The sequence below is a fragment of the Lutra lutra genome, chromosome 5 (genome assembly GCF_902655055.1).
Source record: "Lutra lutra chromosome 5, mLutLut1.2, whole genome shotgun sequence".
NCBI classification, from domain to species: domain Eukaryota; kingdom Metazoa; phylum Chordata; class Mammalia; order Carnivora; family Mustelidae; genus Lutra; species Lutra lutra.
The window spans coordinates 104,723,833-104,748,006 of record NC_062282.1 but is presented as its reverse complement, the minus strand read 5'-3'; the positions used below and the strand labels follow the sequence as shown (position 1 = coordinate 104,748,006).

Below are 24,174 nucleotides of genomic sequence, written 5' to 3'. Positions count from 1 at the left end.
TTTATATACTGAATATACAGTATGAATGTGTTTATATGGAAACACATTTAAAATTAGAAAGTAGTCGGGACGCCTGGGTGGCTCAGTTGGTTAAGCGGCTGCCTTCGGCTCAGGTCATGATCCCAGCGTCCTGGGATCGAGTCCCACATCGGGCTCCTTGCTCGGCAGGGAACCTGCTTCTCCCTCTGCCTCTGCCTGCCTCTCCGCCTACTTGTGATCTCACTCTCTCTCTCTGATAAATAAATAAATAAATAAATAATCTTTAAAAAAAAAAAAAAGAAAATAGTCAAGGGGTGGACCGTGGCGAAGGGGCTAGATTCTGTAAGAGATAGGCTCTTTGGGGGAGGGATTTCTGCTGTGGTGGTTGTTTGATAAAAAGCTGAGCGAAGTGAGGGTAGGAGCTATAGGAAAGCTTGGGGAAAAGAAAGCATTTCTGGTGGAAGGAAAAGCCAATGCAAGGGCCCTGAGAGAGCAGCCTGGGATTCGGAGCAGTAGGAGAGTGTTTGGAGATGCGGTCTGAATTCCTGGTCCCATGGGCCTTGTAAGTCATGGAGAGGGATTTTGAGTTGACTATGCCTGATATGAAGACATTAGAGGTTTTATGCAGAAGAGTTACATAATGGGCCTTGCATTCCAACCTCTGTGCAGAGAGTAGCCCGACAGGAGGTCAGATGGTGGTGCCTTGGACCTGTGGCAGCGAGGGAAGGTGGTGAGAAATGGGCAGGGTTGGGGATATATTTTGAAAGTAGAGCCAAGAAGGTGTGCCACCACATCAGACATGGGGGTAATAGTAAGGGTTGATTCAAGGATGACTTCAGTACTTTTGGCTTGAGGAAGTGTGAGGATATTTAATGAACACATATATTCTGGACACAAAACAGACACGGCACTGCCCTCAGGAAGTTCACTGTGTAATGGGAGAGCCAGACAATAAATAAGCATGCACTTGATAAACTCAAGAATAGCCCTGGGAGAGGGTCAAGGAGCATCAACAAGGTGCTGGGTTGGACGACAACCACAGAGAAGAAAGGGCTGTATTTAGAGAGCTAAGAGCACCTTGCCTCAGAGATGAGATTTAAACTGAGATCTGAAACCGAGAAACCAGATGTGCAAAGAATGGCTGAGGAGCATTCAGGAGAAAGGGAATAGCGTGTGTGAAACCTTCAAATTAGGGGGAAAGATTTGTTTTATGAATGTTCACAAGGCCAAGATGGCTGGTATGGGGCACACCAAAGGGAAATAGGTGGATAGACAAATGGTGCTTATAGGCTAGGGAAAGGAAGAATGTTATTGCGTAGGTGTATTTATTTCTTAAAGGCAATGAACAGTTAAAGTTTTGTGACTTTATGACACCTGGCCTCAGAATTCTGGAAACAAAGGGGGGCAGCCTTTGTATTCTGCCAAATTTGGCCTAAACAGGTTTGGTGCTGGTTACTCCATTATTCCATTACCACGCTCCTTTTTTCTTCTAAAGTTGGGCTCCCAACATTTCTTGAGATGAACAACATTTCTTTTTCCAAATGCTCTGGTTCCCCAGGAAGACAGAGAGTTTGGGTTCTTTGACAGCTCAGACCAAGTAGTGTTAGTGGGACTCCCTTTCGTGGCAACCTGTTCTGTTGCAGGTTGGTCCACTTTGCACCATTCCCTCATGAGAAGGAGCAAAATTCAGTGGCCAGGAACAGGTGAAAAAGGACAAGGACAAGAAAATATTAGAATCAAGAGTTCCCAACCTCAAGTGACAGCAGAGTAACCTGGGAGTGGCATGAGAGCCTGTGTGCTGTCACTATGAGAGGCAGCCTTTCCTCCATCTACCACAAGCACTACACCAAATTTCAGAAGGGGAAAAAGAACAACCTAATGGTGAGCAGATGAGCTGATCAATATTCCTAATTTACCTCCTCAGCTAGAGGTCCCAGACTGAAAAGAGGACTGTGAGAATCTCAAAGGGCTGCCACCGTGGCACGTCCCTGCCCCCTGGGGAGCAGTGGCTTCTTGCCAAGTACTGCTGCAGAGGTTTGGGGGCTCCCACCTGGGAGAGCAAGGTGTCCCTGCTGCTAGGACCCTTACAGATCTGTGGGGAATGCTTCCCTGGTTAGAACTTTAACCTTCATGAACTTCTCCCACCTTTGCCCTGGATTAGAACAAGGTTCCAGGGGCCAATCCTGTTGTTTCCAGAATCACTGTGGTCTATAATATAATTATTATATTATCTATAATATAATATATATGGTTAATAATATAATTATTATTTTTATAATTATATATTAATTATAATTATTGTATTATATATTATATCTTAATTATATCATATTATTTATATATAAATAATATAAATAAAATATATAATTAATATATATTTATATATAAATAATATAATAATTATATTATTGACCATATATTATATATTATATATCATATATAATATAAATATCATATAAAATAATAATTATAAATAAATAATAATATTAATAATTAATATAATTTCTCAGCCAGAATATAGGAGTTTTGTACTTTAATGGATGGGAATTAAAAGGATAAATCACAAACAGAGTAATTGTCAAAACTGAACTAATGCTTACTATGTATATATGTTCTATACCAAGCCCTTTAAGTTAATGAAGTACATACTCATTATCCCCATTCTACAGATCATCAGTAGGAGTTCTTTTGATAAGTGTTTTAAGTCTTTTAATAAGTGTTTTAATAAGTGTTGCTACACTTAATTAATGTGTGATGGAAATTTCGTCCAAATCCTGGAGTTTTCTATGAAACCAATCAGGGTTAATCCAGGAGCGTGAAAAGAGACCTGAGGGTTGGGAGACCTGAACCCCAACCCTAATTCTCCAATAGCTGTTATGTGCTCTCGGCTTGTCTGGGCCCGAGTTTGTCATCATTATAAATAGACAAGTTAGACATTAACCCCAAGAATTCCTGGTTCTGATGGTGGACCCTTCATGTTGGCATCCTCTCTTTTGTTTACCTCAAATTTCAGTCCAGTCTTCTGTTCAAACACTAAGTCTCTCACCAGTAATGAATCACAGGGAAGTCTCTGCACTGGGCTCACTTTTCAAGGCTCAAAGCTGAGCACAGAGCTGGAGAGGGAGAGCACAACTTCCTTTATAAAGCCACACTGGACTTCTTGGCAACAAGGCCATCTTGACACTTCACCGTCAGTCTCCTTCTGAATCGCTCTGCACAGAGCTGACCTGGTTAGCCCCATCCTGCATAGGATGCATAAGTACAATAGTAATGACCTCTCCTTCATAATTCAGATTGCTTAATAAGCATAATTTGAATTGCAGTATCTGATTCCCAACTGCTATTGAACAACTACAACATTCATTCATTCTTCCTTTCATTAATTTACTCAACGAAAACTTTTTTTAAAAGACTTTATTTATTTATTTGACAGAGAGAGAGAGAGAGATATCACAAGTAAGCAGAGCAGCAGGCAGAGAGAGAGAGGGAAGCAGGTTCCCCGCTGAGCAGAGAGCCTGATGCGGGGCTCGATCCCAGGACCCTGAGATCATGACCTGAACTGAAGACAGAGGCTTAACCCACTGAGCCACCCAGGCGCCCCTCAACAAAAACTTTTTTTTTTAAGATTTTATTTATTTATATGACAGAGAGAGAGCACAAGCAGAGGGAGCAGCAGAGGGAGAGGGAGAAGCAGACTCCCCACTAAGCAGGGAGCCTGATGTGGGGCTCTACCCCAGGACCTTGGGATCGTGACCTGAGCTGATGGCAGATGCTTATTTGACTGAGCCACCCAGGCACCCCAAAACTTTTTTGAACATTATTATGTATCAGGCACTGTAAGGGCTCTAGGGAAACTAAGGTGAGGAAGACAACATATCAGCCCTTACAGTGCTGGTTTTCTCAGATAAAGAGGCAGTAAACAAGCATGTAGCATCCTTTCAAGTGGTGGTTAGTGCTATGCTAAAAAAATAAAGCAAGGTAAGAGATAAAGGATAAAGAATGATGGATATATTTGACTCCTTGGGGGGACTTTTTTTAGATTTGGGAAGAGGATGCAGGGGAGTCCTCTGTATAGAGATGACATTTGAGCAGAGACCTGCTCAAGTTCTAGAACTCAGGTTCTAGTCAATGAGATTGGGTGGAAGTGACGTGTACAACTTCTGGCTTGTTCTTTTAAAGCAAGAAGGATCCGATCCTCTTCCCCCTTCTTCCTTCCTGCTGGCCAGAATGTGAGCCATCCTGAACAACATGGACAAGGGGGACACTCTAGTAGCTTGCCTAATTCTCAACCCAAGAAATACAGTACTTTTTTATCTTCTCGGAGGGGATGGTTTTCACAAGTTTAATTTCCCCCTGTATAAAGAACTTCCTTTTTTTTTTTTTTTTTTGCCTTAAAGATTGTGGGTTGTCTCCTAATCCAGCATTTACTTTCTTGTAACTGTCCCGAAATGTGGAGATTTTTGATCACATTACGTCTCAGCACATGTCTTTCTAGGTTGAAATCCTCCGAGTCCTATTCTGACCTCAAGGAGAATACCTCCCCATTTCCTCAAATTCAATGACATCAGTTTTATTCTCTGCTTTCAGTTAAATGGTACCAGAGGCTATTGTCCTCAGGCTGGCAATCCAGCCTGGAACCTACAAATGTTTATTGAATTAAATTCACTTGAATTGAACTTCAAACAGCAGTTTCTCTTTAAAGAGAGCATGAACTAAGTTCAAGTTTCCAGACTTCATAGCCTGGCTTTCAGGTTCTTCCCAAGTAGACAACATGAAGCTATGGAAGAAATGAAGACTTGGAGAGGATTCCTTTGCAGAAACACTCTTTCTCTTCTGTCCCCATCTCAGCTCAATTTCCTGGCCAGTACCTATGTACCCTTTACGTCTCAATTTACACATTATTTCCCAGACCCCCAAGACCAAGTTGGTTTCTCCTCTGATATTATCTCATGGCTTATGGTACTTGTTTTTGTTGTTGTTGTTGTTTGTTTGTTTATACACACTCATGTTTGTATTCACATCTCTGCTGTCTTTCTTCATCAACTCTGAAGGCATGATATACCCATTATACCCACAGGTCTCAGCCCAATGCTTGGCTCATAGCCAATGCTCAATAATAATTTGGTAAATGAATGAGTGAATGAACTGCCAATGAGTAGATGGGCAATGGATAGCATTTTCTTGGACTCTTCTCTCTCATCCCTATGTCTAGAAGCAAATTCTAGGCTCTAAATTCTAGATTATAAATCACTTATCACTTCTTCCACTGCTCTCATTCTGGTCCAAGCAACCTTTGTTTTTCCCTTGGATTATTGCATTAGGCTCCTAACTGGCCTCTGGGTTTCCCCTTCCCTTCTCCTCTCCCCCAACACACACCAATCTTGCAGTTCAAATGTGAGGAAATAAATAAATAAAATTTAATAAATTTATTTAAAATAAATTATTTATTTATTTATTTGAGAGACCGAGTGACTGAGAGAGTACAAGCTGGAGGAGGGGCAGAGCGGGGGCAGGAAGCAGACTCCTGACACAGGGCTCTATCCCAGGACTCCAGGATCATCACCTGAGCTGAAGGCTGATGCTTAACTCCTTTCTTATCTTCTAACTAGTTCAGATAAACACTACAGTTTTCAGTCTCCACTGAAGTAGGTATGGCCATAAGACAAATTTTGGTTTTTCTCACTGCCCTGTGAGAAAAAGAGATGGATGCATTTTTGAGCCATCTCAGACCACAGGACGGAAACCAAATGTTGAGGAAGGCAGAACAATAATAAAGAAGCCTGGATTCCTAAACTCTTGGAGCTGCTCTATCAGCCTTGGAATGTGAGCTGTACAATGTCAGAATAAAATTCCATGTTTTCAAAGCTACTTTATCTTGGGGGTCTCTATTACAGCAGCCTAATATGTACTGTAGCTAATACATACTCCCTTCCCTACTGCAGTCCCTCCGTGGGAAGTTAAAAAAAAAAAAAAGGATTATGCCAGGAAAATGTTTATGGAAAAGTCAATATCCCTCCTGATGGGTGATTGAAAATTAAAGGAGAGGAGAATAAACCCTTGCTCTAAAGCAGCCAGAATAGAACTATCTCCTGACTCAAAAGACTCTCCGGTTCCATATGTTAGCATCTTGGGAAAGCTTGGGAGGGTGGAGAAGGAAGCTCTACCCCTTGCTTTCAGTTCCTAATGTGAAGAATTCCTTTGGGGAGTGAAAAGGAGAATTAGCTTAAGCTCTGGATTTTGGGGCTTTAATGGGCTTAAACAGACTTTTAATCAACCTTCACTTCCTGTCGTCCCAGTGTGTGAATTTTAATCACAGTCACTTGCATCTCCATCCAGGGCAAGGTCTGAGTATTGAGGCTGCTGCCCTCCCCTGCCAGAGCCCCAGCTGCCCAGGACTGCATCTGGACATAAGCTACACACCAGCGAAGTAGTTTTTCTGACAAGTCTCTGCAATATGGAAAGATTTTATATAGATTTGGATTAATAAACTCTATTTGGGTCAGCTGGAAGACCCGTAATTGTTACAAACTGTTAGACTGGGGGCGCCTGGGTAGCTCAGTCGGTTAAGTGTCTGCTTTCAGCTCAGGTCCCAGGGCCTGGGATCGAGCCCCAAGTTGGGCTCCCTGCTTAGTGGTGAGTCTGCTTCTGCCCCTTCCCTCCCCTCCCCTGTGCTCTCTCTCTCTCTCTGGCTCTCTCTCAAATAAATAAATAAAATCTTTTTTTTTTAAAGAAACCTTTAAAACAAAACAAAACCAAAACCAAAAAAAATTTGTTGGACTGCATGCATCTTCTCACCAGTTGTTTTCTTGGAACTTACTGGTTGACAATTTATTTTTGATTTTTGACTTACCTCTTCCCTAGATGCAGATTTATTGATAGAACTCCTCTGGAGATTTACATTATTTCTTCTCTGAAAGTCTTAATCACAAATATTAAAGGCTCATCTAGATACTACTCTTTCATAAGCTAAGGCTTATGGGGGGCCCTGAGCCCCCTGAAGTTGTTTGCAAATACATGCATTTTCAGGGGAGGAGGGCCACAGCTTTCAACAGATTCTCAAAGGGATCTGTGACTCCCCAAGGAAAAAAATACTCTTTTAAGTGCAGGAGTTTCCACCAGAGCTAGCTATGTTGATTAGGGAAGCAGTAATTTGGGATAGTAATGATTTACCTCCAAACCATCCTCTCCCAAGCCTCCTACTGACATCAGAAAGATATGGAAATCACTCATCTAGGCAACTTGCCTCTCCTTGAATTCCTCTTTTAAAATGGGAACATTCTGGGGCGCCTGGGTGGCTCAGTGGGTTAAGCCGCTGCCTTCGGATCAGGTCATGATCTCAGGGTCCTGGGATCGAGCCCCGTGTCTGGCTCTCTGCTCAGCAGGAAGCCTGCTTCCCTCTCTCTCTCTGCCTGCCTCTCTGCCTACTTGTGATCTCTCTCTGTCAAATAAATAAATAAAATCTTAAAAAAAATAATTAAAAAAAATAAATAAAATGGGAACATTCTACAAAGGATATTACATTAGCTTGTAACACTAAAGAAAGCTGATTTATCAAATTACTTTCTTCCTTGGGATCCCAGCTTTGTGGGCTGGGAAGGCAGGAGGCTCAGAGGACATAAGCTAGAGGGGCCTACTTCCTAGCTTTTTCTCTGCTTCCCAAAGGGTGCAATGCCCAGTGGCCACAGGCCACCAATGGCTCAATAACTTAATGCAGGGCATACTGAACTGTAAGGTCCCCTAGGCCAAGGATCTGCCCCTCTGTTCATCTCGCACTCACCTGGGCCCAACTCAATGCCTAGTGCATAATAGATGCTCAGTAAGTACTGGTTGGGTGAAAAAAGGAAAGTGGGTCAGCTACCTCATTGTCACGTTGTATGGATGACGCGTGTTTCCTTGTCTAATTCAGAATGGTTCCAGATGATAAAACGGAATCAAGGAGAGGGTTAACAATCTAACCAGAAATAAAGACTGAGCTACCACTACAAGTGGATGTCGGGAACGTGCATGTGTACACACCTTGAAGTAAAGAAGGAGCTCATTCATAGGCTGTCCACAACCTGATAAAACCTGAAAGGTCAGAGCTACCCATTTAGGAAATGTTTGGAATAATTTATTTAAGACTTTTTTCCTCTGAGGTGGTTAAAACAGAGTTGTTGCCTTGTCAGAACTTTAATAAAGTTTGGGAAATGACGTGGAGAGAAAGCGAACGCCCAAGGCCCTTCCATGCTAGGTGTCTAAGCCGGTGTGAAGGCGTTTGCCGCGCGCTGATGCCTCCCGCCGCGCTGTACTCCTGCGTCTGAGCACCAGTTTGTTGTGACTCGCTCTTTCCCGGTCGAACGGACATCCCCCTACCCCTGCCGAGGGCTTCCACCTGCGCCCAGAGATTCCCTGGTCTGCCCCTCAGCACCCGCCCTGGTCAGGGTCTAGGCGTCCCGACCTGCTCCTCCGTCGGCCGGTGTTCTCGAAGTTGTTTGTGCAAACCCGGCTCCGGACGTGGAGCGGACGGGCGCGACCCGGGAGCAGCCGGTAGCCCCCGCACCCGGCGCAGCCGCCCCGCTCCGCCCTCCCCCGCGCGCCCGGTTCCGCCCGCGCCTCCCACCCGAGGGAGGAGGCCGCGCGGCTGGCGCTGCGCCCCCTGCGGGCCGGGCGGGACAGGCCTGGGTGCCCGTCGGGGACCGGCGGGACCGCGCGACGGCGTGAAGGCTCGGCGGCGGCCACTTCGGGCAGGCGGGCCGGGCTTGCAGAGGAGTTGGGCTATTTTGTAACTGCACCATCCACCCAAGCCTCATTACCACCTCTTAATGAGACCCCTTTACTCCGTGACGTGCAACCGCTCCATCTCATTAAGGAAATCGCTCTTCAATGCTGATTATTTTATTTGCAGCCATAATTATATTTCTTTCGGCTAAATCACGGTTTAATCGAGCCCACATGGAGGGCAGCAGCACTAATTACGGCGGGGGATGCGGCGGCGGCGGCGGCGGGCACGGGCCGGCTGGGGGTGGGGGCGGTAGGGGGTGCCCGGGCGGCGGGCGCGGCCGGGGGGCCTGCGGGCGGGGAGGGGCGCGGGCGGGGGGCGGGGGCCTGGGCTCAAACACAACAACTTATTACTTCTAATTCCCCAACTGTCACCAAATCACCTGCACGAAACAAGAATCTAATTTGTTAAGCTGGCATGTCTGCAGATGGAAGATCGATCTTCTCTGTAGATTTCTCTAATTGAGTGAATATAGACGCCCGGAATTAGCCGCACTCGCGCTGCGGGGAGGGGGCAAGGGAAGGGGTGTAGAGAGAAAAGAAAGGGAGGGAGGGAGAAGAAAGCCGAGAGGAAGGGGACTAGAGAGAAGGGGAGAAAGAAAATGAGGAGAAAAAAGAAATAAAGCAGACGCAAAGAACGGAGGAGAAGAGGGAGAGCGGAAAGAGAATGAGAGGAAAGAGTGGGAAGATGAAAAAGTAGAAAAGAGAAAGAAGAAAGAAAGGAGGAAGAGAGAATACAGGGAAGAGGAAAAAAGGAGTGAGGAAAGAGGAAAAAGGAAAAGCAAAGGCGGATTGGTAACGAAAGAAGGAAAAGACAGGGAAAGAGGAAATTCTATTTGAGGAAGGCTCATTACCTGTAGAATTATATCCCCCTCCCCTATCCTACCCCCCAAAGTCTAAAATAGCCAGAGAAACCTAGCTCCGGTGTCAGTCGTAAGCTGGGACTAACTGCTTAGGAAAAGGAAAAGGTTGGGACGGGGGAGCCCGGCTGGGAGCGAGGAGGGGGGAGGGGCGGGCTCCGGCGGCTCCAAGAAATGGCTTACAGAATTACATTTGTTTTTCTTGTGATTTTATTAAAAGTCACTCCTCATCTCCAGAATGCGTGAAAATATCTACTTTCCACTCAGATACACCGCATTAACTTGTTGGAGGGGAATTTGTTTGTTTGTCTATTTTATTTATTTGCTAGCTAAGATTGATGCAGTCTTATTAGCGCTATATCTAGTTATAGAAAGAGATAAGGATGAGATGTTTTTCTTTTTATTCCAATTACTAGCCTTGTCACCTAACTGAATAACTGATATATGATTATTTATCCTGAGTAAATAGAAATCAGAAAAGCAGCGAACTTAACACATATAAATAAAATCTCTGTGTGGCTTATTATATTCCGTGTGGCTAATTGGGGCCATTAAAATTACAGGGCTAAAGGCAAAAAAAAAAGAGGAGATACGGAATCAGGGGGCGTGTTCTGATCCGTCATTGTTTTGTGTAGAGCTTTCTGTGTTGAAGGCCGCCGTTGCGACTTGTTAGAAGGTAATGATAGAAAAAAAAAAAAAAAAAAAAGCGAGGGACAGGCCCCAGCGCCCAGAAGAGTCACACAGGTGGACTGCATGGTTATAGTTTGCAAATTCGAATGTATGGGAAACTGTTTATTGCAGGGGAGGGGGGGGCGGAATTACGTGGAGCTCCTGTATCGCCACAGGCTTCCAGGAAGGGTAGGAAATCAGACAGACTCTTTCCCGGCGAGTTTTCCGTTGCTCTGTCGCTCCCGGCACAACCCCGCGATTCGGGTGAGCAGGCAGTGGATACACACAGCTCACACAAGCGCACACAGAAGTACACGCGTCACGAACACGCAGCCCCTGCTCCCAGCGCTTAAAAAGAAACAGCCTGGAGTATGGGTCCTTGGTTTTTAGTTCATAGGCTGGGGAGCCCGGGTCCTGTAAAGAGTTTTTGAGGCCCTGGGCTCCCGCAGCGACATTAAAGGGACAACCCTCGCTGAGAGCTGCCCAGAGTCTCTGAGCTCCCGGCCTAGGGAGGCCGGGAGCATGCAAGTTTGGGCTGGCCCCAAGCCAGGTTGGCTAGGGGGTAGAGGCCCTCAGTTTGTCCTGGTGAGTCGCTGCCGGCCGGAGAGCCCAGGAAGCTTTCTCAGTGGCCAGGCAGGAGTACTCAGCCAAAGCCTCTTTGGCTGTGGTCTCTTTTGCGGGGAACCCCAAGAGAGTTCTTTAACGCAGAGAAATGTAGAAGTGCCTGTCACCCTTTCCCAGAGACTTGGCTGCCCTCCCAGATCTCCTTCCTTCCACGCACCCCATCCTCAAATTGAGTCCCTTCAAAGGAGCCATACATCAAGCAGTCCCAAACTCTAGCCTGGTGAGATGTGGACCACTGACCCCTGTCCCCGCGCGATGAGGTTTGGGGCTGGGGGAGCTTCCATTCTGGCAACTGGGGTAAGATATAGGAGAAAGTGGTCACCATTGTTTCGGACATGGTGGCCTTGAGAGCTTCTTGTTTCTTTTTTTTTTCTCAAATATTTGCCCCCCACCCTTTATTCTTTTCGAGGTTCTAAGATAGGCCTGAGGAACGGGATCTGATTTGCCATTGCGTTTGGGTTATTGCATATCTGGAAAAGTAAACAGGATTGTTCAAGTCACTTGATTTGTTTTCTGTAAGCAAATAATACCCAAAAGCATGGCTGTAATTTACCACGAATTAAAATTGATTCTTTTCATCAGGCAAGAAAATAGGAAAATGTGAGATCGTTAATTATTGAGGGAGGCGCTCCTCATTAAAGGGAACAATGTTACAATTCAGCATTTAATAGCAGGAATGTGAATAATAATGCGCCATATTTCAGCCCACTGTCTGCAAAGAAAAGAGAGCAGTTTACAAACAACCCAAGCAGCCGAAAGTTACATTTAATAAACACCCGAGGTTTCTGTAAGTGGAATAAACAATCAGGGAGCTGGGCACACTACCCAATTCTTCAGGAGCACCTAGTATAAATTTTTATCCTTTCTGTCTGTCTTTCAGTCTCTACAAAAGATTCACAATGAGCACAGAAATACAATTAGAGATAAAATCAGAATTACAAACCTAATTAGCATAAATCCATCATTTGGGGACTTGCTGCCAGGATCTCCCACCCCATTCACCTCCCCATCCAACTATACTGTATTTCTAAATCTTTCTCTGGACCAGGATGGCAAAGCAGAAGAGACACCCATTTGGTAGTCGCTGTGCTTGTAGTTTACATAATCAGCCATCAAGGTTTTGATTTAATATATATACACATATCCCAGAAAGCCCATTCTTTCAAAACTACAAAGTTCTCGGGCTGGGTCTAGGCGCTCAGCCGGTCGGGAGACAGAGCGGTTTCCCTGGCCTTTAAATGGTCTTTGTGCTTCGTTAAAAAGGAGAAGCGGAAAAGAGGAGAAAGAAAAAAAAAATGATTTCCCTGTGCATCGCCCCTTGGCAGGCTCTTGTACAAAATTCAATCTCTATTTTTTATGAGAAGTAAACTGTCTAAATAAATTTTATTAGGGGCAACCAATATATTTTCTGGTAGTTCCCTTTGTTCCACTTCTACGTGTGTGTAACAATCTAAAACCTATTTATTGAGGAAAAATCACTGGATCCGTCATAGAAAATCCTTTTACTTTGCTTTGAAGTGATTTCTGAAGACATTCTTGTCATTCCGAAGATTTGGGGGCCATTGCGCTAAAGCCTTGCCTTGTTAGGGACTTCAGTTCCCATGATCATGTGGGAAATGCCTTAAATTATCAATAGCAATGGGCCTGACCGGCACTTTCCCGGCTGCCCCAGGAACGTGGGAAGATGACGGGGAATAAAACTCTGGTAAATACATCTCAGGCGCTGCCCAGGTGGATTCAGACTTTGGCCAGAACGAGCTGCCGAGAGGAAACCGGGAGCGGGGACGAGCATTTTACATCCAGACTATTGTCGTTTTCCTCGCCACGCCTGCTGGCAACCGGCTCCCGACATCCGGCTCCAGCTCCAGCTTGCACCCTCCCCACCTCGACGCCCCCACACCACCCCCGTCACCCCCTCCCCTCTCAGATTTCCCTTTCTTTTTTTCCCCCTTTCCTTTATCCCTACCTCCCCCCCCCAAGATGCTTATGCTTTGAAGTCTTGGAAGAAATGATTTAGTTTGTTTATACTGCTATAAAAATCAAGACCAATAGAAAAGTCATAAAATGAAGCGGGCTATCAATCACGCCGCAACATTGTTATTCAGTGGTTACTAACAGAGATGGATAATCCTTTGATTTCGTCCCATTGTTATTACTCTGATGTGTCTTCACATTAACTATTACACATTTATTTATCGACCTGAAAGATACAACAAAACAGAATATACGAGCGAGTGCGTGTGGGAGGACGCTACACGGCCCGCGGCTGTTCTGGGAGTGGCTGTGGGAGGAGGACAAGAGCGTCTGTGTACACACGAGAGCGGACTCGGGGTCCCGCGCCCTTCTTCTCTCCCCACGTCGCGGCCTCTCCTCCCTCCCTCCTGACACGGTGCACCGCCAAGGCAAAACGGGCCTCCACGGACTTGCCTGTTTGGAGGAGCAGGGTCAGCTCCCAGGCCCCCCTCTCTCTAGCTCTGACACTTCTGCCCACCTCTGCCCCAGCGCTCGGGTCTTGGAACCCCTGCAAGTCCCTCCCAGGTGGACACAACCCCCTGCGAATCCCGGCAACGTGCAGCCAGGTGCGCACTTGGGAGCCGCGTCCAGGACGCACGCCGCCCCAGGCCGCCGTCTGGCCTCTTGCCTCGAACGCCTGGCGCAGTCCCTTCTGGATTTGGGGTTTTGTTTGGGGAAGGGGAAGGTTTTACTGGAGGGACTTTATTTGCCTTAGGTTTAGGCATTCTCCTTCCCATCAAGGCTTTCTCAAAAGGACGCTAGGTGTCTGCGGAGCACCCTGGGGGCTTCCAAGCGTGCTGCTGCCACCTGGGCTCCGCCAGGCTGCTATCTGCGTTCCCGGCGCCCCGGCCCCACACAGGCCGCGTTGGCATCAGTTGCGGCGGCCGCTGAAGCTCAGCCAGGCCCAGAGCTTCCGGGAAAGCCGTCTCCGCAGCTTGGAAGGAACCGCTGTGGCTGATGCCCGGCAAGCACGCGTGTTTGCATGTGTGCGCGCGCGCACGTGTGTGTGCATGGGAGGAGGGGAGCAGGCTGCAGGAGAGAAGGAGGAGGAAGCACAACTGTCCCAGAGTTCGCCTTGCTGCCTCCTTTGTCTCCTTGCTCGCTCCCTGTCACACATGCAGCTAAGGACACACACACACACACACACACACACACACACACACACACACACACACCCATGCCTCTCGCATCTGCTCTCAGGCAGCATTTCCAATGTTTTGTGTAAGTCAATTGGACGGCGAACAAAAAAAGCCATTTGCTCGGTATTATTTAAAACAGACTTCATAGGACCACCCTTTTGTGGAAGCTTTATTTGCACTAAATGAATAATCTTAATTGCATCACTCTCGAATTAAAAATCAATGTTAATCAAGTTGAGAGTAGTAAATATCAGTTTTCATTGTGCCTGGGTAGAGGGCATTTTTCTTGTGTTGCAAATAAAAACACAAGTCAAATAACTTTAAAAGGGCATTATGTTCTGCTACAAATACAATTGAAACGGATTGTTTAGGAGCAGATCAGAAATGGTACAGAATTTTGCACTTAATTTCCTCAGTTATCATTTACAATAAGAACCTCTGGGCTTGACAGCCAAGTCTAAACAGTAGTAAATTAGTACAAATTTATACTGATTTTACTCTAATAATCGTAATAAAAGCTTATAGATTTGGCACTAATTACATAAATGCCTAATGATCTTGAAAATTACTCTGGTTAGAAATATATTACTAATCTAAACTTTGTTGTTGGCTGGCTCTGAAAAATCAGAACATTAGAGATGGTTCGCTTCACTTGTGCAAAGCACTTTAAATTGTTCAAGTAGTTTAACATATTCAAGAAGAAAATAAAGAGCATTTAACTTTATTTACAGCCATAAGTGGAATTGGGAACCGAGCTGAACTTAGAAACTTTGACTGAAAGAGCAGGATGTGGGGCCAGGATGCAAGCGTGGGCCGGGCAGAGGAGCGGGCTCCCAGCGGGAAGGGTACAGAGTGTACGAATCGGCGGCACTCTTCTCGGAGCCCTGAAACTGACTGCGGGCCCAGGAAGCGCCGCGCGGGGAGTCTACTCCTTTTTTCCTCTCTAGGCCTGTTGAGGGGGTGGTACTCTTTAGAGCCGGGGTCCCAGCCAGGGGCATCTGTACCCTAGGCTCAGGCCTGCTAGGCGGCCGCGAAGTCTAGGCGCGGTCTAGAGGCCGCGCAGGGCGCGGGTTGTGCTGCGTGTTGGCAGGCCCGAGCCAGCAGCAGGCCAGGGTGGCCCATAGCGCGCGGGCGGGAGTGACTCTCGGGTCACGCGGGGGTCAAGCCGTGCTCTGTCCCTTGGGCCCGGGAAGATCCTAGTCGTCAGAGACAGAGCTGCACCTTGGAGGGAACAGGGACAAGGAAAAGGAAAGGTGTGCCTGGAGAAAATCGCGAGAAGAACCAGCGGAGGCCGGGCCGCTGAGCCCCCGGCGAGGCCGAGGCGGCCTCCGCTGCTTTAGCTGCTGCTGTCGGCTGGAGCTGCCAGGGCAGCCGCCACCGCCTCCTCCGGGCGGGCGCGGGCGGGCGGGCGGGCGGAGTGGGGGACTCTCCCGGCGCTGACATTTGCAGGCTGCCCTCCTGATTGGTCCCCTCGCCGAGCTGCTCACGGGTTCATTCAACTGTTAAGCACCTCCCCGTCTCTCTAAAGGACATTATAATGCAAGAAGCCCCCTTTTTAACCACAAACCGAATTTTCTTTCATTTAGGTGATCTATATATATCTATATCGTATAGCTTATAGCTTATATCTATTTTAAATAACTTAAAGCCGCTAAAATTTGGGGGGGAACAGCTTTCGCCCTGGAGCGGTGCGCGATGCTGTCTCACGCCGACCTCCTGGACGCCAGGCTAGGTGAGTGCGCGCCTCTCGCCCGGGCAGCCAGGAGAAGCCCGGGCAGGAAATTGTCAATTTGTTCCTTATTTTACCTTAATGCGCCCTAAATGGACTAATTTCTTTAAAAGTAATTGTGCTGCATTAAAGTTTAATTTGATTTAACATCGTCTTAAAAAAAAATCTATGGAATATGTAGATCCAAAAAGGACTAGGGAAATGTTGTTACTTTTTGTTTTTCTCCCCCCCTTCTTCCCTCTCCCTTATAATTATTAAATTTTTTTTTTGAACGGCGATCTACCCTGAGATAATTTGTTCGGAGGTGTTTTTCTTTCTCTCTCTTCCCCGCCTGTTTGCTTTGATTTGGGATTTTTTTTTCTCCTCTTTTTTCCTTTCTCTCTCCCACTACCTCCTTCTCTACCCCTCATCTAAGTATGGTTGAATTTGTAAAAATCTGGCGTAAAAGAGAAGTCGCTGCAATCGAGACGGATTTCCTAAGTGTGTTCACTGAGAAAGGAGAAAAGCCAAATTCATCCCTACAGGCATCCCCGCCTGCAAGGGACTCGGCGTTGACAATGTCTGAGGGGAACGCGCCTTTTATTTCTCCGGAAAGAAAAGTTGAATTCTCTGAAGTTTGATTCACTATTCTGTCTAGAGAGTTTACTTGAGTTTCCTTAATGCGGTCTGGGTTGCTGAGCTCTGGGTTTCCGGTTTGGGAATCTTTGGTGATGGATGTGACTCCATTTTCCAAACACTTTCTCTGATTTGAGGGAGAGGCGGAGCTGATTTGGGCTGATTTCAGAGGGTAGAAGGCTTGGAGAATTATTCATCTTCCAAAAGTGAGAGGGAATCGGCTGAGGGCCGGCGGTAGAGTTCGCTAAGCTGCCTAAGCGCAGGTGGGGCAGCAACCGAGGAATGTTTCATTTTCTTTCTTTCTTTTCTACCCCTCACCCCCACCCCGCCTACCCCAACCTGGTCCAAGGTCCAAGGGGCTTCAGGGGTACTGTTCATGAAAGGGACTCGGAGGCACGTTTCTTTGCCGGGACTGGGAGTGTTTCACTGCGGGAGATACAAAAGCATGTGCTGTATACTACGGGAGCTGGCTGCCGGGAGAGGGGAAAGGGTCGGGAGATGGTACTCCAACCTGGCTGTCCAAATTCTGGGGAACGCAGCTGAGCATCCCGGGAGTTTCCTCTGTAGGGCGAACGTGGGCGCGGAGGGAGCCGAGGATGGGGCTGAAGGAGGACCGCGAGGTGAGGACGGTCTCTCTTGGCATCGCCAGGAAAGTAGTGACCGCGATCCCGTTGCCTCCTCAGGTATGAAAGATGCCGCTGAGCTCCTGGGCCACCGGGAGGCGGTGAAGTGTAGGCTGGGCGTGGGGGGCTCCGACCCTGGGGGCCATCCGGGGGACCTAGCGCCCAACTCCGACCCAGTCGAGGGAGCGACTCTGCTGCCCGGGGAGGACATCACTACAGTGGGCTCTACGCCGGCCTCGCTGGCGGTGAGCGCAAAGGACCCGGACAAACAGCCGGGGCCCCAAGGCGGCCCGAACCCCAGCCAAGCCGGCCAGCAGCAGGGCCAACAGAAGCAGAAGCGCCACCGGACGCGCTTCACGCCCGCGCAGCTCAACGAGTTGGAGAGGAGCTTCGCGAAGACTCACTACCCCGACATCTTTATGCGCGAGGAGCTGGCGCTGCGTATCGGGCTGACCGAGTCCCGAGTGCAGGTACGCCGGGCTTGGGCGCGGGGGCAGCAGACAAGGAGGGGCGGGACGATATGGGCAAAAGAAGTGGGGTCTTTTCCTTGACGGGGTCCTGGGCTTGCGCTTCGGCTGCCTGTGAGTTCCGTGGACAAGCAGGGCCCCCTTCTCCCACCAGTAGAGTCACATTCCCACAGAAATTCCTCAAAAGCGAAGCCGGCGTCGTTCGACTTTTAGGTCGTCTCATTCGTCTTGACTGAGAAGGGAAGCTCCGAATCTCCCAGTCTCCGCACCTCCCAGCTCTGCGTCTCCCTGGCGGCTAAGCCGAGCGCGCACCTCCACTCCAGCTCGAGTTATTGACAAGTATTTCATTACCCCCTAATGAGTCTGTGTAAGGCGTCTAGATAAATGCGGGAATGCAACAGTTATCCAGAAAACTTGAAAAGGGAGAAAATAAGACATAATGGCACCTAAAAAACCAAAAACCAAAACCAAACAAACAAAAAAACCCCACATCTGAGGTTCACCGTGTAGCTTTATTCTCCTGAACATCTCCCTCCCGCCGCTCTTCGACAAAATACCCCGAGCTTTGAGGTTTGCAAAGGTTTTAAACTTTGATGATCTACCAGTGCGCTGAGGGAGGCTTGAAGAGATCCCCTACAGTCTGTGAGCCCTGGTTTTCCCCTAAGGAAACTGGGAGGAGGGGGATGAAGGCTTTCTGTTGTAGATATCCGATCTGAAGAAAGGACATTTAGGACAGGAAAGATTGACAGGTAGTAGACGAAATCATTACTGACCCCTTGTTCTCGTCCAACCACCCTCCAAGTTGTAAATTATATATAACTTATAAAATCACACCTATAACTTTTCTGAAAATTAGGGGAAAAATGTATAAGCCCAGCGAATCTCAGATTTTTTTTTTTTTTGGCTTCTTAGAAGAATGAAAACAATATTATCAGATATTTTATAGACAAGTGTGGAGGTGAAATTCCAAGTCCCGCAGTTGGTCTTAAACTATCCAGGGTTCTGAAAACTCTCCTTTCCTGCCTCCGATGTGATATTTATGTCATGCTGAGTATCAACTATAGCTGTAGGTGCTTTAACAAATTAAGTTTAAAAATATCAGTTCCTTTATATTTGATCTAAGAAGAGGCAAGGGTGTCCATAATCACAGGGTTGAATATTCCTGTCTTTGTGTGACATTTTAAAGATAGTCTAACCTGGAAAAATAGCATATGCTTCTGTTCTAAATAGTCAGCAAATGGATATTATCATTGGGGACTTAAAGTGGTCAGATTAATACAGAAAAAATCAAGGTATAATATAGATTAACATTTTTACTCAGTATAAGTCTGGGTGGTTTCATTAGTGAACTCTGGAAGCCCTGAACCATGGGCCATTGAAATTAAACACCCAAAGAGTGTTAATTGCATTGTGCAGATATATACTATTTGTTTTTTAAAAATTTTACTTACCTTTTCTTTTGAAATCTGAAGTCGAGTCCAAACCTTAACAGAAATACACAATTTCAATACTTCCATTAAAGCTAATGATAATACTGGCTTGTTAAAATCTCCTAAGTTCAAAATTCATAAATTTGCTTTTTGTCTCTCAAGAGAAATACTACCTGATAATTTTTGTTTTAAAGAGTAAAATGCTGTTGCTTAACCTAGACATAGTGGTAATTAGTTTAAATTAAAATAGAACTTAGAATCACAAATAAAATATAATTGGACAACTGACTTTATGAAAAAAGAAAATGAGGTCTATTAAACTTTATTAGGTCTTCCAAAGGTTAATGGCAGTGATTCTTTTAATATAAAAAGTTGTAAATGAAATAAAATACAAACTATGTTATAGAAAGTTATTTTCAAAAAGTACACAAAAGAATAATCAAGAAGAAAAAGACAAAGTACTTTAATTGTTCTAGCATAATGTTCAACAAAAGATAATAGCTTGAGGCTGCTGATAGGAACAATTTAATAGAATGGCAATTTCAATATTTTTAAAAATAATGTTTCATAGTTTAAAAAGTAATCAGATCAACATAACCTTCTTAATTAACATTTCAGAATGATTAACATTATGTAATGTAATGCAAAAATAATTTATGGAAAATGTATTTACTTCACAATTCACTGTACCATTGCTCCTTGACCAAATTCAAATTAAATAGTAATTGGTTTATGTTCTTATATGATGAGTCCTTCATAGTTTTCTTTATAGTTAACAGATTGCCACACATTCTTTTCAGTATGTGGGCCACTGCACTGATTAAAAATGATCTAAATATTTAATTTATTACAATTGTATGTTTTTAAAGATGCTTTTTAATTCTAGACTAACTGACCGAACACACTTATTTTTATCTATCTCTGATATATATCATACTTTTTAAGCATTTATAAAAGCACCTCTACTTACATGGAGGCCAATTCCATGTCTGATATCGCTCCCTTTTTCTGGCTAGTGTAATAAAACCATTCCTTTTATAGCATGCCATTATTAGAAACCAATTTCAGAATTATTTATAACCTGGAATGGCTTATTAAGCAGCAATGCGAGAATCATGCAAATTACGCGATCAAATGCAATATAATAAGCATAATCATTAGTCTCTAGCACGGATTAATTAACTTTCAATATTTTATTTACATAAAAACCAAATCAGTGAAATAACTTCTGCACAGTCAGGCTTGCCTTTCAATATTTTATACGAACAAAAATAATGTGCTGTAATTCCATTGACCGTGTCCCCCAGAATGGCCCTGTCACCTGCCACATCTTAATAGGGGGACAAGCTGAGAGTATTTTCTAGTTTTCTAATGGAATGAGAAATTGCATTTTCTTCCTCTCCCAGCACTATTAAAGTGTAATGAATTCGGCCCAGAGTTCACAGCTGGCTGATCGAAATGAACCTGAGATCTCGGCTTTAATACAGCTCCCCAGATTTCCTCCCAAATCTTCACATTAATCATTTGCTGGATTCCAATGAGATCTTCATAAAGCGTTTGCTTCGAGGGGGAAAAAAGTAATATTCTCTCTTTCTTCCTCTCTTTCTCTATTTCTGAGCCATTTATAGTTGGGGAATTAAACGGGCTATATATTTTAAAATACATTTACAGTATGTCTATATTACTGTAACAGCAGATATCATGAAAGTGGATTTTTAAATTCCAACCTCCATTAGATTCTCACTGTTGTATTAAGCATTTTCTGAGAAGAGCTGCATTTCAAACTGAGTACAAAGTTGGCCTGTGGCTGCGGTTAATATATTTTCTGCAGTTGTCATCTGTGCATTCTCAAAATCTCCCTTAGGTTTTGCCTGCATTTTAATCCGTCATGCTCTAGTTTTCAAGTGGAAACATTCACATTTTAAAAACATATGCATCAGAGCTTGGAACGGAGGTGCTCAGACCCCATGCAGATTTTTTTCCCAACCCCAGTAAGCCATGAAACATAAAAAAATTTGTAGCCATCATTTGACTACTAACCCTCAAACATAATTGAGCACGATTTTTCGATTATCCCTATAATATTTAGTTCTTTAACAGCTGTTCTTTTCCACCTGTGTCTGAGGTTCAGAAACCTTTCTAGTGGGTGTGTTTTACACTGAAATCCTATGGGGCAATCCTGCCCCCCTTCTTTCTTTCTGCTGCTTCTCTTCCCGCTCCCCCACAGATGTCCGCCACCTTCCTCCCCCATGTTCCAAACAGTCAAACATTCTCAGGACTCATTGACACTTTGCAGGATGTTAGAAACCAGCCTTTATAGATACCTTTCAAAATATATCTGGGTGTGGAATGTGAGATGGGACTCTCACCTAGACACCATCCCTGTCTAGGGCTTCAGCCAGTTTACCTCCCCCCATTCCAGCCCGTGGATGGGGAATGCAAAGTGACCTGTGGCCGCAGGTCTCCTCGCCGCGTTTTCCTTGGCTTCTGTGGGTTACTCTCCGCTCCAGGCCACTAACAGCTCAATTCGCTGCCGGCAGCATTGATCCCGGTTACTATCAAGGGCCCCCAGCCTCATTAATCCGTCGTGCCACCAACTCCAGGGGCTTTAGCAAGTAAGGGACCCTGCATCTTTATACAGTCCGGAACTTGGGGTAGGCAGAAACATGGAAAATGGGGTAGAAATCAGAGAAAGATAATATGGTGGGCAATGGTGAGAATGTTGTGGCAGGGCCAGGCCCGACCCAAACATAGGAGATAATTCTAGATTGCAAAGCCGTTCACACTGTTAAGCATACAGAATCCACTTGCACGGGTGTAACACACCTCTGAATAGCTGGCTCACCAACAACGGGTCAGTTACGTCCATACTCATGACCCTTTATCTTGCAGGAGAAACACTGAACATTAGCTTGGAATAACAGATGAATGGCCTTTTGGTCACGAATATGGTCAAATTGCGTTTGCCAAATTATAAGAGGAAACTCATCAGTACCTGAGCTGTGTCTCACATCATTTGTATTTATGCACAGTAAACTTCCACCTAACTAGATGTTAAACTGAAAGCCTGCCACGTAGGTATGCTGTGAATTATTATGATGATTTTTTAAAATATAGAATTAAAAAAATAAATATCAAATTCAAATATAAGGAGACAGGAGGCTACCTTGGTCAGGCAGGTCTGACATCTTTAAGAAGAAACTTTCCTTCCCGTGATAGCGAATATGACATTAGTAGGCAAATTTGTTTGGTAAGTTCAGAAATTCAGGGTTATTGTGAATAAAGAATGAGTAGGTTTATTTTTATTTGGAGTATATTTTATCAAACACATCTCCTTTAAAAAGATATGTGGCTATTGGATCTACGCAATATTATTTGATTCATTACTAGTGTGAGCTTTAAACCTGACCTTTAATTTGTAGTCAGAAAATTTGCTTTCAGTTTTATAGATGAAACAGGAAATAGAGAGGGGGGACTTGCGGAACTGGAGGCCCTATAGCCTCGTGTCCTCAGTAAGTTTCTTAAAATAGACTGGCAGGCACCGGGCTCTGGCAGCAGATTCCAGTGTATCTGCACAGCTCAGATAAAAGGTGCCGTTAGAGGGGTTTGAGAATGAGGCAATGAGACTTGTGGCAGAAGCACCAGTCGCTGGGGATCGCAAGTCACGGTGGCGACCCAAACAACACCGTAGCTCAGTGCCGCTCACTTTCCCACATGGATCACTATATTAACCTCTCCGCTCTGTCATCCGTGGCGTTAGGGGTTTTCCTTTGTCTTTCGATTTTGAGACCGGCTATGTCATGCACAGCCTTTCATCAATTTCCAAATTTCCAGCGTTTCTGAAAATTCTATACCCCATCAGTGTTATAAGGCACGCTATTAAGCCACATGGGTACACATGTTTATCTTCATTTGTACACCTGTGGGTCCAATTTTGACACATGCCTGCCTGCAGACTTGTGCATCTAAGCAGTGCACAGAATGTGCCAGCATGCTGGGGCGTGTCGAACGCCGCGCGCGGTGGTGTGTTCGCAGCGAGTGTAGGAGCGCGGGGGGCACGACTACTCAGAACCCCGGAAGTGAGCGCTTGCTGAGTGCCCCGGACGCCGGTTTTCTCCAGCTGACCAGGAACCGCGGTCTCTGGCTGGCCTGCGGGCGCGTTGGGTCGAAGGCCCTTGTTCCACCTGGGGCAGGGTCTGACGCAGGTTTCTCAGGCTCAAGCCCCCGCCCCTCCGGGCCGGTAGGCTTGCTGATAGCGCTCTGTCTCCCGCCCCGCCCGCTCCAGGTCTGGTTCCAGAACCGGCGCGCTAAGTGGAAGAAGCGCAAGAAGACCACCAACGTGTTCCGCGCGCCGGGGACGCTGCTGCCCACGCCAGGCCTGCCTCAGTTTCCGTCAGCCGCCGCCGCGGCCGCCGCCGCCATGGGCGACAGCCTGTGCTCCTTCCACGCCAACGACACCCGCTGGGCGGCGGCCGCCATGCCGGGCGTGTCACAGCTCCCGCTGCCGCCGGCTCTGGGCAGGCAGCAAGCCATGGCTCAGTCGCTGTCCCAGTGCAGCCTGGCGGCCGGGCCGCCGCCCAACTCCATGGGCCTATCCAACAGCCTGGCGGGCTCCAACGGCGCGGGGCTGCAGTCGCATCTTTACCAGCCCGCCTTCCCCGGCATGGTGCCCGCCTCCCTCCCCGGCCCCAGCAACGTCTCCGGCTCGCCCCAGCTCTGCAGCTCCCCGGACAGCAGCGACGTGTGGCGGGGCACGAGCATCGCCTCCCTCCGCCGCAAGGCGCTAGAGCACACAGTCTCCATGAGCTTCACTTAATGCAGCCGCGCCCAGCCTGCTCCGCCCCCGGCGCCGCCCCCAGGGCCGCCCAGAGGTCCTTCGGCGCGCGCCCGGGCCCCCGCTCCCTGCCCGGGCCCCTGCCCCGGCGCCCTGCCCCGGCGCCCTGCCCCATCCCCGCCCGGCCTCCGCCACTTCTCGTTTCGTTCTCTCCTCTCTCGTTCGCTCTCTCGGGCTCACCCCAAGCCCCAGCCCGCGAGGCCTCCCCTCCGCCTGATTTCGCTGGCCCAGGTCCCCTCTCCCCCTCCCCACCCCCAGCTCCACTTCCCGCCTCGCTTAATCTTCCTTGACCCCTTCTCCCGCGCCTCACCCTACCCTTCTCAGCTACCCCCGGCCATCCGGCTCGCACGTACCGTGCTTGCGCCCTCCTCCCAGCCTTCCGATTGGCGGCATTCTCACCTACACCTTCAACACGACGCCTAGGACCCCTCGCCC

At 46.7% G+C, this 24,174-nt stretch overlaps 1 protein-coding gene and 1 long non-coding RNA gene across 2 annotated transcripts; one reads left to right on the top strand and one right to left on the bottom strand.

The window, feature by feature from the left end:
* Positions 1-8,067: 8,067 nt before the first annotated feature.
* Positions 8,068-8,536, bottom strand: LOC125099761 (uncharacterized). The gene is made up of 2 exons (XR_007127340.1): positions 8,417-8,536; positions 8,068-8,275 (listed from the first exon to the last, which is right to left on the bottom strand). It is a non-coding gene; the product is annotated as an uncharacterized LOC125099761 (long non-coding RNA).
* Positions 8,537-15,708: 7,172 nt separating this feature from the next.
* Positions 15,709-23,789, top strand: OTP (orthopedia homeobox). Its single transcript, XM_047731387.1, has 3 exons — positions 15,709-15,773; positions 17,069-17,478; positions 23,191-23,789. The coding sequence occupies exons 1-3, from the start codon at positions 15,737-15,739 to the stop codon at positions 23,719-23,721; spliced, it is 978 nt and encodes a 325-aa protein (XP_047587343.1). The 5' UTR covers positions 15,709-15,736; the 3' UTR covers positions 23,722-23,789.
* Positions 23,790-24,174: the final 385 nt, after the last annotated feature.

Coding starts and splice junctions, on each gene's coding strand:
- OTP (XM_047731387.1), top strand. CDS start 15,737: ATGCTGTCTCACGCCGACCTCCTGGACGCCAGGCTAG. Junction 15,774..17,068: donor CCTCCTGGACGCCAGGCTAG/GTGAGTGCGCGC, acceptor TTGCCTCCTCAG/GTATGAAAGATGCCGCTGAG. Junction 17,479..23,190: donor TGACCGAGTCCCGAGTGCAG/GTACGCCGGGCT, acceptor CGCCCGCTCCAG/GTCTGGTTCCAGAACCGGCG.